This window comes from Nyctibius grandis, chromosome Z (genome assembly GCF_013368605.1).
Source record: "Nyctibius grandis isolate bNycGra1 chromosome Z, bNycGra1.pri, whole genome shotgun sequence".
In the NCBI taxonomy this organism is placed as follows: domain Eukaryota; kingdom Metazoa; phylum Chordata; class Aves; order Nyctibiiformes; family Nyctibiidae; genus Nyctibius; species Nyctibius grandis.
In genome coordinates this window covers 40115138-40131823 of record NC_090695.1, presented here as the reverse complement: position 1 = coordinate 40131823, position 16686 = coordinate 40115138, and the positions used below count along the sequence as shown (strand labels likewise).

Here is a 16686-nt window from a genome sequence, read left to right as displayed (position 1 = left end):
CCTTGTGTATCTTATTTTTCTTTTGAGTAGTATTAGTCTTCTAGAGTTTCTGATGTTCGTGAGTATACTTACAGCAGCACACTGTTCAGTTCAGGGTCTCATCTCCTGCTGTTCAAGTAACTGGGAAATGTCACCGTTGATGTTGCTTCCCAGTGTTCTGAACATAGTTTTAAAATTTGTTGTGATTTAAAAGATAACTGATGCAGAACTATGGATTTCCTGCAAGAGACTTATCTTTTAGAGTATTAGCTTATGCCTCCACATTCCTGTTCTTTATCCTCAATTCTGCTATATAGAACAAAAATTCTCAAAAGGGTCATACAGAAATTTATTTTTGCTTATGCAAGAGAAAAAACATGGTTTTCAAATGCTCTCTTAAAACAAAAAAGGTAGAATTTTCTTGTTGCAGCAAAGGAATGATGCATCTTAGATGAGGAAGGTTGTGCTGCTTACCATAGATTAGAATCATAGAATAGAATAATCTAGGTTGGAAAAGACCCTTAAGATCATGGAGTCCAACACTGCTAAGTCCGTGACTAAACCATGTCCCTAAGCACTGCATCTACACATCTTTTAAATATCTCCAGGGATGGTCACTCAACCGCTTCCCTGGGCAGCCTGTTCCAATGCTTCACAGCCCTTTGGGTGAAGAAATTTTTCCTAATATCCAATCTAAAAATTCCCTGGTGCAACTTGAGGCTGTTCCCTCTCGTCCTCACCAGTTGTCCCAAGGCCCTGAAGTCTCTTTTGGTTGCCCTTACACTTCTTATTGCAACTTCGTCTCTGCCTACATTAAAACCTTACTTAGTAAGATTCTGGCTCGTGTGGCTCACATTTGGAAATGGTATGTTATATGCTTGTTTCTTGATAAATGTAATTCCCACAACATTAAGATCGGGTAGCTTAATGTCTGGTAAGTAGGACTCCAGATGTCAGATTCTCCCCGGAGCTCTGTCACTGGTCAGAGGAGTTCCCCGACCTGGGCGCACACCCCCTGCAGCTGTGCCCACCGCTGCTGCCTGGTGCTGCTACTTCCTGGCAGAAAGAAAACTCCTTCTCCTTCTCCTCCCTCACCACCTTTCCTGTAACGATTGTGCCAAGGGAAGGAGGGCACTGGAAAAGCCAGGGCCAGTTCACAAAGACACATGCCTTCTACTCACAGCTGACAGATCTGCACACATCCTGCAAGGCATCAGGAGGGCACAGAAATGGGAAAAGGAAGATGCCCCCATGCCAAACTGCTGGAGCCGGCAGGGGGATCACCCTCAGTGCTATAGGTCGCCCCTGGTCCCCTGACCCTTGCTGCTCAACCCTGCAACTGCTGGAGGCAGCAGCATGGCCCCTTGCTCCAGCCCTGCCCTTCTCCACCACAGCTGCCTGGTGGCACCATTTTGTCTTTGCTTCCAGCGGAGTGAAGTCAACAAGGACAGCCTGAAGCTTCTTGCCCACCTGGGCAAGACCTCCATGGACATGTCAGATGCTGAGGGCTAGCTAGAGAAGAGCTTGGGGCAGTGGGACAGTTGGGGGAGAGTGGGACATGAGTCCCCCAAAGGGTGCTCACCTCCCTGTCTCCTGAACGTGGCTCGTTTAAAATGCGTGAGTCTTGCAGCTCATTCCCTTTCCTTTCCCAGCTGTTTCTGCTCAGCAGTCTGTCTCTGCACTGGCCTCTTCTTACTCCTCCAGCCAGGCCTCCACCTCCAGGAGCAGACTACCCTGCTCAGCTACCTTGGACCTTTTTCCTCAGGTGACACAGTCCTGTGTTGTTCACCCTTGTGATGCCAGAGAGGAGAGGAATCCAGCTCTGGCCTTTGAATGCATGCTACCAACCCTGGCCTGTCCTGACCTGCCAAAATTGTCTGAGCCAACTCCTGCTGCTTGTCTCTGAAATCATAAAATTACAAATGCCTCACATATTTGCCCAGTTCCTTATGTATTTGCCTCATATTTTGTGTTCATTTTCAGGGTTATATTTATATGCATTTATTTTTTCCCATTTTTATTTTATATGCTCAAGTGTTTTTTAATGAGATTTATCATGGTATTCTCCAAGGCTGCCTTTATACTATTAAGATTTCATGGAAATGATCTTTCAAGGTCCCTTCCAATCCCTAACATTATGTGATTCTGTGATTCTGTGAAAAATCACTATTCCCATGCAAACCTATCTTTGAAAATATCTGGCTTTTTGAGATAAACAGAAGGGTTTGAAAAGCATTTTTAGCTTGGGCACCTGTGGTTTCTCTCATTATAAAATGAGGGTGAGTGATCCTCCATTTAGGCAGCTGCCGCTCAGAATAGTCTGGTAATTCTTTAGGAATTCACTTCATGTGGTATTTCCAGCAAAGCATCCAAAGAACCTGTCTGTGCCCAGTGGTTTTGACAGTTCGCATTACCAGATGTGAGCACTTCAGTGAGGGCAAAAAGACCCAGTGTGTGCTGGTCTCCAAGCTACCAATGGATAATTGGATATCCATTTGGATAATTTAGTTCCCTACAAAAAGCACTGCAGGTCCTGCTCCTTTTTAAGCAGAAAAAAAAGGTCCTGACAATGTTTTTATATGTTTTTATAATTAAGGCAACAAACCTTCAGTGACATAAATGGAAATACTAATTTTTTTTTACTACTGTGATTCTAAAAAGTAGGTTATGGTAACACCCCTTTGCTGCTGCTTCATTGAGGATTGTTCTGTTAAATTTCTTTTCCGATAAACTGAGTTTGTAGCACTTAGGGGGTTTTTAATTATTAGTTAGTACCCTTATTTGTAAAAGTGTACTTCTTGAAACAGTACTTTGTAAAAGCAAGCCTCTACTGCACAAATGGTTTCAGTCAATTACTCAGCATAAGATAAAACAGTTACGTGGATTGGGACAGGTCAACAGGACACCAAGAAATGGTTTGCTGAGATGGGAGGGTCACACGGTTAAGTTAGATCTTAACGGCTAAGTTAGATCTTAACTTCTTAATGCAGACTGTAATAGTGACTGTGAGTGAAATTGTAGCATATGAGCTAAATTAACTGCGCTTTAATCATTTAAAACTGAATAAGGTGTTCGTCTTCATGGCAGATTTTGTAGTCAAAAAACTATATAAATTTCTCAGCTTCATCCATCCCTGTGGAGTGGTTCGAGATACAGCATCAAACCTGTACTATCCCATTTGTGACCAGCGCATGGGTAGTTTTGGCTGTTCCTGCCTTTGTCCATCATAGCATGAGGCTTGCACCTGGCCAGCCTCATGGTCTTAGGATAAGAGCAAAGAATCCAATATTGCCTGTATTTGAAGTTTTTGCTTAAAAAAAAGTAGTAATAAAGAAAGAATTTAGATGTGTAAGGGAGAGGACTGGCACGTTATAGCTGTGATGGAAAGCATAATGGAGAAAAACTATTTTCTTTTAACATGGGCAGTGTCAAGCTAGCTGGGGAGGAAGCTATCTTGTGCAGTGACAAGCTAAACCTATTTGGACTCCTTTGTGGCATGTTGACTTGTTAAAATAAGTGTGTTTTGAATGAATTAAAGGAGAAAAGAAACTGATAGCTAGAGTAGATTAAATGTTGAGAGGAACTGGTTATTTTGATTTGAGAAAGCTGATGTAAGGTTATATGAAGTGATTTAACATGGGGTAGTTACCAGAGGCCAAAAGCACACTATTTTGCAGGAATGTTCCCTTGAACTGCTCCATTTGCCAGCATATATGCAGGCTGAAAGATTTATCACTTGCCTTGGTGCCTGAGGTAAAAGAACCCATGTCTTAAGGGATAGTGAATATTCATTTCATTCCTCTATCACATTACAATATAAAATTGAAAACTTCCATTAGGGAACCAATTTGTGGCATTTTAAAGGCGTTAGAAAAATGTAAAATTTTGCGTATGTTTAGCTCTAGTCTCACACTCCTGTAATGAATACAAATATAGCCAGATGACCTTTAAGGGCAGGTCTTTCTTGCATGGAATTGAAGATCAGATAATGTTTCTAGAATAATGATCTGCTAGGTCCACTTGGAAATACAGCTGTGCTTTGTAAACTTATTTCCTCTTTTCGTTCTAGGTTAGAGTGGTCTGTGCTTCAACCACAGGCAGAGAAATAAACAGCAATCCGTGCTGCAGCTCCGTATCACTCAGTTACCTCTTCCAGTCATTGCTTTTAATGAACTGCTTGTTTCTGAATTAAGCAATAAAGATAGATGATTAGGGGAGACTACGTCCTGAATCATGCAGTGTTACTATTATGGTTTGCTCAGTGCAATAATCAAGAAACTGGCTGAGTGGGAAAGAACAATTTGTTGTTATTAAAAAAAAAAAAAACCAAAAAACCACAAAACAACAAATGAAAAAACAACAAAAACCCCCAAAACCTGATGGACTAAGTCAAGTGTAACTTTTGTGTGAGGAAGAGTGGACAATTGATCTGTTAACACAGACGGGAGACTAAAATACCTGGACCAGCTCTATCTGTGTAAGAAATCTGGAAGAGACCATCTTCTGTTTTTCCCCTCTGTAATGCTTGTGACACCCAGGATGGCATCTTCAGCTCTTCATTGAGAGGGAAACATGTAAAAAAAACTATTTTGCAAGAGGAAAGAATGAACTTGTGTGTCTGGGAGGTACAATGAATGTGAAGTTTACCTGTTTAAATCAGTAGAAGGATTAAGCTCATATAATGATTACAATTTGGAAAAAAATACTTGTGTATGATTTATGGAAATGGCTGTAGCAGTATTTAATATTTTTATTGAGCTAAATACATTTTTATTGATTTCATGATGATTATATGTTATGTGGTTACCTTCTACAGCTGTATTTTTGCAAAAGTGACACATCTCTGTGGCCATTTTGTATCAAAAACAATAATGCTCTTCAGGCCAGTTTTTCCAAAGTAATAAATATTCACACTAAGTGAAAAGATTTGTTCCCATGTTATACATTTTATACCCCGCTCTGATTGTTTATACTCGTTTTATTTAGTACTGTCATTGGTGATAAAGGATTCATTTTTTCCCTCACACTGGCAATGCATCCAATCCAAGGTTGCTTAAGCAACATCAGGGCAACCAAGAAGTTTGCTCATGTGAATAATTGTGCTCAGCTTAATTTATGACTTTTTAAAGCCTCCCAAATACTTATGTGCTGAACACAAAGGAAGCCCTAAATATTATTGTAAATCTGTCAGAGTCACTTCCAGACTGGGAATGAAGCCAACCATGTAGCAATGGATGCAACAGCAGAACAAAAATATAGAGCCAGGTCTCAAACTAAAAAAACTAGTTTATCTGACCTCTTCATCAAGACATAGTCACCTGCAGAGTATTGCCTTTGCAATGACATATGTTTGCACAGGAGGCTGGGGAGACAGCAAAATGATAGTTTAAGACTAGCTTTCATCAAGATAAAACCAAAGACAGGAGCCAGATTTCCCAGTGTACTGTGATAGTCCTAACCTCCTCCATTATATGGCAAGGAAAAGCAAATGGCTCAACTTTAGAGTATTTTTTGTCGTCTTTACTTATTCTCTTCCCATTTAATGTCAGAATTCAGACCTGTGCACTACTGGCATTGATATTAATTATTGCTCAGTTACTCATACAGGGGAAAAAAAAAGATATATTTCGTCCAAGTATCTAACCTGTTCCCATGTGAGTATTTGCATTCATATGGCACTTACAGTCTCTAAGTGAGATCAAGGCCTCATTTAATTAGCCATGTGTATGTATTAAAATACACATAGGTATATTAATGCATATACACATTTTTTAATATATATATACACACACATTTTAATGATATTACAACTGTCCTTTTAGTCTAAATGGTCAAGAGAAATAAAGGTGAGGAGAAAGAAAATATTTTCCCTGAATGAAAATAGGTAGAGAAAGCTTAACTGAATTTTGGAAATATAAATCATGCTGAGGAGACAGGGTAGCAGTAGTATTCAGCAGGCCCCTGAACTATCACTGAGAGTGTTGTTTTATTTCAACATGTTCTTCCACTGCTAAAATATTAAGAAACTAAGGATATTTCCATACCTTTTTCTTTTAAATTCTGATTATACTTCCTGTAGAATTTTTGAAGGAGATGGAATAGATAAACTAACATATATACATAACATTCTAATATCCAGCTGAAATAAAAAGAAAGTGGCAAAAAAAAAAAAGACAATGAAGTCATAAAGCAGAAAATGAAAGTGGTGTCAAAAGCATACACAAGGGGGAAAACCTTAAAAACCAAAAAATGATGAAAGAAAACTTCTCCTACAGAATAATTAAATTTCAAGATTGTGAAGAAACAGGAGCCTATGAATGACCTTCAAAGCATCCCAGCCTGTCTCTCAGAATTTACACACAGGAAAGGAGGAACATAAGAGCTTATCTTTATCATGAACGCTTTTGGCTTGATACAAATTGGCCTCATACTGTTGTGCATTACCACCATCTCCAGTCTTCAGTGTAATCACCTTCCTTTACAGCAAAGAAAGGTGATCGAGAAGAGCCTGCAACTTTTGGACAAAATGGGCAAAAAGTTTCCTCAACAATGCCTAAGAGAGAAAATGTCCTTCAGATTTCCTGAGCAGGTTCTAAAACCCAGACAGAAAGAGACTGTCAAAGTGGCCATTGAAGAGATCTTCCACCACATCTTCTATATCTTTAGCAAAAATCTGACTCTAGCTTCTTGGGATGGGACAGCTTTAGAACAATTCCAAAATGGACTTTATCAGCAAATTGAGCAACTGGAGGCATGTGTAATCAAGAAGCAGACTCACTACTTTTGGAATAAAGATGTCAACAGGCTGAAACTGAAAAAGTACTTCCAAAAAATAGACTGTTTTCTTAAAGACAAACAACACAACCTGTGCTCCTGGGAGATCAGCCGTGCAGAAATGAGGAGATGTCTTCAATTGATTGATAAAGTCATAAGGAAGCTTAACAACTAAGGTACAAAGATTTTGACCTGACGTAACTTAGCTTTAAAAATATTTATATTCATTATTTGTTCTATGATGTATCTTGTGGCAGTGCTTCTAGTTCATTTAATGGTATTTAAATAATTATGTTGCTGAAATTTGTTTTTGCAAATGTAATGCATTATTCAAGTAAATTTTTCCTATGGTAAGCAAGATGTCTACACTAGCTATAAATTAATCTATAAGACATCTCAGTGAGGGTTATTCCACAGGAAAGGACTGTAGTCTTATGACAAATAGTGTCATCTATGGTGTTTTCTGCTGAGAAAACAAGCTGCAACTTTCCATCTCTGTTTCACCTACATATAGAGAATCATGTATTTGTGAATGGACTACACATCCCTCACCTTAACAGGAAATGCTAGATTTGTACTGATTGAGTCTGTGTCAAAAATAAAGTAGTATATTATTTATTTAAATGGTTCTGGCTTAGGCTGAGACCATTCATTATTCTTTCGAAGTTTGTATGCTCTTTTCCAATAATGTATTTTTTTAACAGTTGAGTCATTCTAACATTCGTGTTGTTCAAAGAGGTAAAGGATTTGTCTACGTATGGTATCGTTTTCAGTAGCTGTGGCTTCTGCAATAACTTCTCAGTTGGACGTTGTTACTATTAATTGAAGTATCATCTTTGCCTCCTCTGACTATCTGGGGAAAGGTTTTTTTCTTCCTTCCTGCTGTGTTTCCAATTCACTTTAACTTCTTTCACAAGCTTATTTTAAATAACTTCTCTACATAAAATTACCCTAAAGCCACATCTGCCTGTGGCACATCCTACTTGCTCATGGACATATTCATTCTGGCTACTGCAATCTCAACCGTCACCCCATTCAGTTCTGTTTTATTGATGCATGAAATTTTCTGCCTCTTTCTCTTTGCTCACAAATTGATCCACAAAAACATATAGCCCTCGGTATTCCAATAAATTTCCTCTCCAAACTACATAGTCTTGAGTAATAATTGCAATATAATCAAATTCTTTAAAGAAACTTGCAACAAACTGGGCAGAAATCCACTAATTTCTGTGAGGTCAAGCCTGGATTTTACCTTTGGGAGATTGTCCCAGTCCACTTCAAATGGTTGTGTCTTCCCTAGTCACTTGCTCTATGTTAGTAAGGGGGAAAACAGAGTTATATCCAGGCTCTATTACCTAATGAATAGTGGTAAAAATCCAACAACTTCTAAAAAGAAGCTATTTCTACTGGCCAAGGCTGATGTACATTCAGCAGAGGCTTTTTGGTCTGGCATAAAGAAGCAGAGGAGAGACACAGCATGGCTATAACTCCCAAGAGAGGGTGGTGTTAGTCCCAGAGGGCTGAAATTGATAGAGGTTGGTTTAAGCATCAGGTGAGGAACCACTTTAAAGCTTTCCCTGATCTCCAGCCATCCAGATGAGTAACATTCAAAGGGGTGATAATAAAAAGGTATATCTAAACTATAAGAACAATAGCAATGGTACACCAGCACTCAGGTACCATATCTATGACACTGGTCTCTTTTGCAGGGTGTACATACTCTCCTCTCTATCACTCATGGATGCAAGCTGAAGAAGTGACGACAGACATGGATACCGGGTCTGAAGCTGAAATACCAGAAATAAAACCAAACAACTTCACCAGGACCCAGAACAACAGAAAAGACCAAAGAAACAGAGTGAAGTAGCAGAGCCATTTTTCCACCTGGAAACCTGGTAACCTTCCACCTTTCCACCTGTGTAACCCTGCCACAAATGTTACAGCAAAATGTGTATTTCTTGGGCTTTGCAACTAACAGCAATTGATACGGCCCCACTGCAAAGCTGTTTCCAAATCTTGTTTCTGCTGCTTGTTTGGTTTTTGCACTTCTTCAAGCCTGTACAATAAAAGGACATTCAGCCTACTTACCTTTCTGGTTCTGATATCCTAGGTGGTTTTGGCAACGCGGTAAACTGTTAGTGAAATGGCCTCATTTTTACTGAAACTTGGAAACAGCATGAAATATTTTCAGGTGCTCTCTCATGAAGGATCCCAGTTTTTATTGTCTCAGTTGCCTGGAGTAGGAATATGTTAATTCATGCCCCACTAATTGTTCAGAAACTCACATACCATTAAGCTTTCTTTTTAGCTCATAACTATCCTTAAAAGTCTCATTGCCAAATAAAAATATGCTTTGACATATTTCAGTCAACAGGATACTTCGCAGTGCAGGAAAAAAACAGAATGGGCACTAGAGGGCGAAGTGAGATTATCGACAAGTGTAAGAATCGCACGTGAATGTACATGTGTTTTGGCAAAACTGTTTCAGCTCTTTATGAGCATGCTGCTTATCAGTAAACTGCTATTGGGTTCACAGAAGGGGACTGAAAGAAAAATGAACTATTCTCGAAAGAAAGAAGATCTCAGAGATCTCAGGAGCTCATAAAACAGCATTTCATTTCAATTACTTTTCGGGCAACTGTGAGGTAATAGAAATTATTTGTACTGAGAAAATGTCTAGAAGACCCATTTAAAGATGGGGACCCTGGAACAGACATAATTGCTCAACAAATAAAAAGGAAAAAGAAAATAGCAAACCATTAGATCTTAGTTTTATTCTTACTTTTTAAAGAAAGGTAAAGAATCTTTAAGACAAAGAATCTTTAAGGTAAAGGAAGAAAGCTGAAGAGTCAGGAGATCCTCTCTCTTCTCCTTGCCATTGTAACATCTTGGAGCAATCTGCATTTTGTCACTATCGTGTTACCAGGTCAGCTGTATATTATGCCCCTGGCTAACTGAAACCCTCTGGTATTTCTCCCAGTTAGTATTTTTCTAGAAGTTAAACAAATGCAGCAAAATATAGTTTTTAACATATATTACTTTCAAAAGGAAATGAATAAAATAGTGAATGTGAAGTCTCAAATCCTGGTTGAAAATTTAACATAGATGAAACAAAATCCTTCTAAGATGGAGCCGCTTGCAGGCCAAAAAGTTTCATAAATTTTCTCATAAGGCTCATGCACCAGTGCTGGGCTGCACAGGTCCCTGTCGCAGCTGTGGCTAGTCTCATGGCTAGTCCCACAGCACCTTGTTTACATGTGCCGTGCGGCACTTTTGGGGAATATGCACTAAAAGTGACAGGGTTTCATCTATGCAGAGTGTTTTCCAGGGTGGATTTATGGGATTGGGGTCAAACACCTTGTATCCCACATGAAACTTCAGAATAGCTACAGAGAACTGAAGAATGCTTATTCCAGACTTTACTCTGGAAAAAATTATTCACAAGTCACAGTCAGCTACAGCTGTCCAAAGCAATACTTCCGTGGGTTTGGCCTGTTCTGCCAGCTTTGGCTTTACTTTATTTTAACATTGGGGGGGGGAAAAAAAAAAAGCAAACCCAAAACAGTGAAAAAACCTAAAGCAAAACAGGGCAAAAGCCTGTGGAAATAACTCTCCAAATAATCATCCAGGATTAGCCGTTGTTGCTAGGAAGGACAGTTGTGAACTCCTCCAGAGCAGCCACAGGGAAGTTGCAGTGGTGGCTGTGATGGAGCAGGCAGACTGACACCAGGGTTGAGGGGTGTGGGTTGGAGGCGGGGGGCGGGTCAGGAACTGCTCATGGGGAGACAGCACCCGTGGACTGCTGCATCCTGTCAGTCCTCACCCCTTCCAACTCAGTCTGCCCCTTGTCAGGGGTAGCCCTAAACTGTTTTCCCCCTCCCAGCTGTGGAGGAACACTGGGTCCTTCCAGGGAGCGACCAGAGGGAAGACCAAGAAATGAGGGTGACAAAGATAAAGAATAAATCTTAAAAGAGTCAGTCCTCACTTTTGACTGGCAGAATGAATTTACTTTGCTTCAGAAATTTAATGCAAAGCGAAAAAAGGTGAACAAAGCAAGTAAGATTGCATTTGATACTTTCCAATAAGGTGACTGTGCTTTTTAATATCCAAAAATTTTCCTACTAATCCTCATATAGGCAAGGACAAGTAATTTATGTCAGTGTTTCCCACACGTCTACTGACATCAAGAAATCCTGGTAAGGTGCAAGGACTTCTTCAGTGCTGAGCGTTCCTAGAGGAGCAAACTCTGACAGGGAAAGTGAGGACAATCCTTCTTCACAGTCTCCATACATGCCAGTGCCACAGCCCATTCTGCAAACTGGAGGGCAGCTGCAGTGCTGCCGTGGGGCCTCCCCACGGCAGCAATGCACGGCCAAGCCCACCTAGCTTCCAAACACAATTTAGGGTCTTTATTAGTTGTATCCTGGATGAACACCTTTTCTCTCTGCACAACACTAAAATTGACATCCCCACTTCACGTGAACTGGCAATCATGTTTTCATTTCAGGGGGGCTGAGGATGAAGCAATGGTAAGTGATGAGTAGAGGAGCACAAAGAAATTCATCTCCTGTCTCCGTTTTCTCCACAAGAGGCTGCAATGTTGATTCATTTTCTAAGACCAACCGCCCTGAGCCCAAGTGCTTGCAGTTAGGATCCTAAAACTACGTTACCTTCAGTAATGAAGAATTCAATCTTCTAAGCAAATAATACAATCTGCTTTTGAAAGTGTGGAAGTAAACACAGTTAACACTCCACTCTACAGAATAATTCTTAAAATATGGTAATACATTTGCAAAGTAAAAATCCACATTAAGGAGATTAAGAACTGAGATTTCAAAGGGCGTATCTGCCCCCTGCACACAAGTTACCATCATGCCTACTCACTGTAACTCATTGTCAGCTACATTTCTCAAGTTTCTTATCTTGGTAGGCCAGAACCCACACAACTTCCTCTGGACTTAGCTGGAGTACTGTGTGTTACAGTTCATTTTCCCAGAAAGCAAATATCTTGACAGACATATTTATATAAAACAGAAAGCTTTTATTCTAAAAATAAAGCCTGTTTGACTTCAAGTATTTTTAAAAACTTTGCTCTCTCTTTAAGCAATTAACATACTTTCTCTTCAAGTCTCTTTGGGTTCAAGGTGGACTCAGTTCTGGTCTCCACTTTTTAGGGAAAAGCTCACATTGGCTGTAACAGATCTTTTCTTGTGATTATAGTTTTCTAATAGTTAAAAATAAGCTCCTGCTGCTTATAGTAGAACTCATGCTGTTGTCCTCAGGACAAGCGTTAAATCCTGTCACAGCTATTCACATATATTTAAAAAGGATTTGTGCTGAATGTGATTACTGGTCACTAGAAGTATTTCAAGATACTAAACCCTTCATTTTCTCTCTTTCTTCTTTTTCCTTTTTTTTTTAAAAAGAAAAATAGGGTACATCTCCCTCTCCTTCCCAGTTCCCCATAGCAGGGTAATGGTCACTGTTTGTGCAAACCATTAAACTCCTAGAAAATATCAGAAGCTATTATCACAGCTTCTGTTATGAGTGACTTGGTAATGGCTAACACTTAAAAAAAAGGGAAATCTCCCAGCCCATCAAGCAGTAATTCCTCCTTATTATTGTAGCGGCATATTTGATGGGCTTGTGGGTCTCATCCAGCAATGAAACTGCGTGCAGTGAACTGGGAGGCACAGAGACTGTAGAAGCATGACTCATTTCAGAACTGGGTATGTCTTTGATCTTTAGCTAATCCTTTCACTGCCTCCCTAGCAAAACCAGTGAATGTCCCACTTTGCTGAAAAACGGCTGGTTGGGAGTAGGAAGGAAGGACAGGAACATCTACTAAAGGAAAAAGGATATTTTTTAAAAAATGTAAAATGACTGATGCAATTTACAACACCCTATGTAAGAAATTGTAAAAAATTGTTACCCTAAAAAAATAGATTATATTGTCCTTCAATAGTCATCCTTTGCATCATAAAAATAAGTTGCTTCCACATAGACATGGTTTTATGAAAAAACAGGAGTAAGGTAAGGTGTATTACAGAAACACAATGGTTTGCATTTTTATCCTGTGCTGAGCATAGTCAGTGGTTTTCTATTGATTGCCTTTGCCTGGGGGTTGGGGTAATATCTTGCAGTCTGGGAAATCGATGCTTGAAAATAACAAATCCCCAAAATCAACATATTCCTATGGAGTTGTAGGGCTGGTTGAGACTACAAAGGTCAATCTAGAGGCCAGGTGACCTTCTCCCTCAAAGACTACCAGGAAGTGACAAGTAAGGAGGGTAAGGCTGTCACATCTCCTCCAAGTGACGTTTTGGGAGGTCTGGACAGGAGCTGCCAGGAGTCTTTTGTCTGGCTTTCCTCATCCTTCCTCTTGTTCTGCTCCAGCTGCAGGGCAGTGGCAAGGAAATGCCACCAGTCTGCTTTTTCTGAAATACCTGCCTGCATTGGAGAGGAACTGTCCTGGAAGATGGTAAATGCAAAAGATCACTCACAGATGACCAAAGCCAAACAGACTGGCTGGGATTTTTTTTTCTTCCAAAAGAATTTCCAAACTTCATCCATTTTTCACCTGATGAAATCATAAAGTTAAAACTCCTGCCAGCTCTCTATCTGTTTGGTGGACCCTTGTGGCACAATGCTTGTTCACCCGGTACACCTTTTCTCATCCTAAAGCAGCCAGGAACTTCGGTGTGACTTACTCTGTTAGATGATGCCAGCAAGTCAGCTCCAGTGAGGCAGGACCTGTTTGCAAGCCAGGGTCTCTGCTGAACATAAAAAAAATCACCCAGATGTGACAGGCATGAAGCTGGCACGGCTGCTGCTTCCTCTTTTGCCCAGTTCGAGAGCGTAGACAAAACAACTGACACTTTTCCCTGTTGGTTGCTTGCAGTGTGGAGATGACTTTGCTTCCTCTGCTGCCTCCACGCAGTCCTCTTTTTCTCACTGGCAGTCTCGGTCACACGACATAAACACGAGCCAGCACTGTGCAAATACTCTGCCTGCTAGTGAGAAATGAGTGTCCAGTACTGCACCACATCAGCCCCACAGCCCCCAGACAGCCCAGGATTTACTCTTTTACTTTAACTGAAGTCAATAGTACTGGAGTGTGTGCTTCCAGTTAAGCATGTGTTTAAGAGCTGTGACTTACCAGTGCTTAAACTAGTGTAGTTCACTGGCCAAAACATAGGCTTGAATTCAGGTAGCCAAAAAATCTAATCATGGAGGAACGGAGACATAAAGCTGGCAGTTAGGAACACCATTGAAAATTAATTTTAAGACACATGGTTTCTTTTCTTAAAACACATCTGCATATTGCTTTTATAGCAAGGATTTGGAAACAAAAGCTATGCATAAAAGAAGCAGATGTTTTGTTCTGGTGATGCTTCCTGTTTGAAGAGAATTAGGTTCTTTCCATATCACATGAAGAATTTCAGGGCTGCTGTTAACTTTACACATAAAGCACCCCCTTGCAATTGACACAAGCACTGTGCCCAGGCAGAACACGTTTTTCCCACCTCATGATGCAAGGAAACCAAACATGGTTACAGTCTGTTTAGGTTTTAAGAAATCCAGGAGACTCGGGCTTAATACGTGCTGAACAGTCATGAAGCTAGTTTTAAGAGATGCAAGCAGTTATACACAAGTAATTTTTGGTGCTAGTTAAGTAGTTTCTAGACAGAAGTTTGCCTACAAGAGAAGTAGCTGGAGTGGAGAAGAAAGTTTATTTTCCAAAAATAAAAGCGAGTTTTTTTCCAGGACTTTTTCTAGCCTTCCCATATCCAGCTAACATGTGTTCCAATAGCGTCACTTAATATTTGCTTTCATCTGAATGTCTTTGCAGCTTACAGAACTGTTAAATAATAAGCATAAAAGCCTTTCTCCAAACCCTGTGTGCCTGGAAGCGTCTCCACTTCCATCTAGTCTAATAAAAGCTGTTACCTCTTGTTACTGATCTTCGTTTCTCATACCCTTAGGCCACCACACTACAAAACCACCACTGCAAATCACATAGCTAAAGAGACCTTACATGCATTTTTAACTGCAATTTGTACACAGAAAAAACCTTGTATTTCAGAGAAGGATTTTTCTTGTGAAAAACAGACCGTAAGAGCTAGCATTAGGTCTGATTGGCCAGATGTACTACAGCTCACTGGCTGAATTGCATTCTACATCTCCCAAAGAAGAATTTGAGCATCCATGTAATAGTGGATTTATGAGCCCTGCACTTTGGCTCCTCCACTGCAGTGCGTCGGCACTCAAATAAATGGGTGCATTTATAATAGCATTATAGTTCAGGTCAGAAGTACACCTTTGAAACAAACTTTGTAGTGATTGCCCCTTGCAATGCCTCGTTCCTCATCACAGGGCAGGCTTGGAGTGCACCAACATCATTCCTTTCACATGCCATCAGAGCAGATTTTTTTTTTTTTCCAGCAAGCAATGGGCATCCAGTCCACAGGGCCAAGCTGCTGTCAAAGGAAAGCCCTCAAAATGCTGCATTGGTGGGCACCACCTCCTCGGTACTGGTTGTTTTGCTCTAAAGCCCTGCCTGGGTCAGGATAGCACTGGCTGGGGCAGGGCCTGCAGCATGGGGCAGAGCCCCACTGCGCAGCGGGCTGCAGACTGCCAAGGCTGCCCCAGCTGCCTCCCTGCCTCCTGCCTGGCTCTGCCATGGTGGTGGCCAGCACCACAGAAGGGAACTGGTGTCCAACTTGAAACCTCGTGCAGGTGCCCTTGTCATCTGTAGGAGCTTTAACTTGGCAGCTGCCCACAAGAGGGATTTTGCACATCGCAAAGCTAGGTGAGCTTTTGTTGCTTTTACGTATTTGCGTGACGTTTGAAAAGAGCTGTTCTTCCTACTGCTGGATCTTATTACAGTCCTGAGCTCAACTCCTGGCAGTATTAGTCACGCCAGTTGTCCTCCCAGAGGCACACAGTGTGGGAGCTGTTTTGCAAGAGCTATGGGCTGAGCCTTTCAATAGCCATTTGTTTAATTGTTTAACCCTTTATTTAACGCTGATTTACTGTTTCCTCCCGAGAAAGAAATACATTCTTCAGCTTAGAAAAAGATGATGATTCTTGACCAGTAAAAGTGAGCTGCCACACCAGCAGTAAAGCCAGGCATAACTACATGACCCTCTGCTAAGGTCCCAGATGGGAGACATGACCAGGAAAAACACGGTGTCCCACTGTGTTTGCCAGGAAATCACCCGCTTGCCAGGGAGGGATTTCTCACCTCTCCAGGACACCACAGGGAGTGGAGATGGTCTTGCCAGGAGCTCAGTGCTACTCGCAGTAGGGACAAGAGCCAGTAAGGCACATTTTATTCCCCAGACTTTTTTTTACTTACACATAACATCCTATGCTCATTATGTCCTTGGTGACTTCTTCAGTCATAACATCAATTTTCAAATCTCACTGTAGGATGGGATGTGCTTTCAACATGAGTGCCAGTGGGAAACTTATTTATTGGCAGAAGGGAGTTTACAAACATGTTATGACATTCTTCTTCATCTGAAGTAAACTAGGATGCACACATACATTTCCTCTGCCAGTAGTGCCCCTATTTGAGAGGGGCATGAATAAGTAGGCATTTCTAGAAAGAAGTGGAAAATTCTTCCCTCTATCTGAAGTAATTTAAAGTGCTCCTTTTATGCTATGCTCCCAGCCTTCCTTATCATTTGATAGCATAGTTGTGTTGTAGATGTTGTAGTGCTGATGATTTCAACAGAAGAGAAAAACAAATTATTAATTTTGCTTTTCTCCTCTCCAGTAATCCTTCAAAATATTACTCTGGGTTAAGAGACAAAGTTAGTGGGATTTACAGACTAGCTTACTAGTACAACGGCAAGAAACCAATTCAGGTTAGGTGAGGCTAGGCTAGGTTAGATTAGGCTAAAATAGGCTAGGCTAGGCTGGGTG

General features: G+C 40.8%; 1 protein-coding gene across 1 annotated transcript; it reads left to right on the top strand.

Annotated features, from left to right (window-relative positions):
* The first annotated feature begins 6373 nt into the window (after window positions 1–6373).
* On the top strand, window positions 6374–6928 carry LOC137676791 (interferon epsilon-like). Its single transcript, XM_068423832.1, has one exon. The coding sequence runs from the start codon at window positions 6374–6376 to the stop codon at window positions 6926–6928; it is 555 nt and encodes a 184-aa protein (XP_068279933.1).
* Window positions 6929–16686: the final 9758 nt, after the last annotated feature.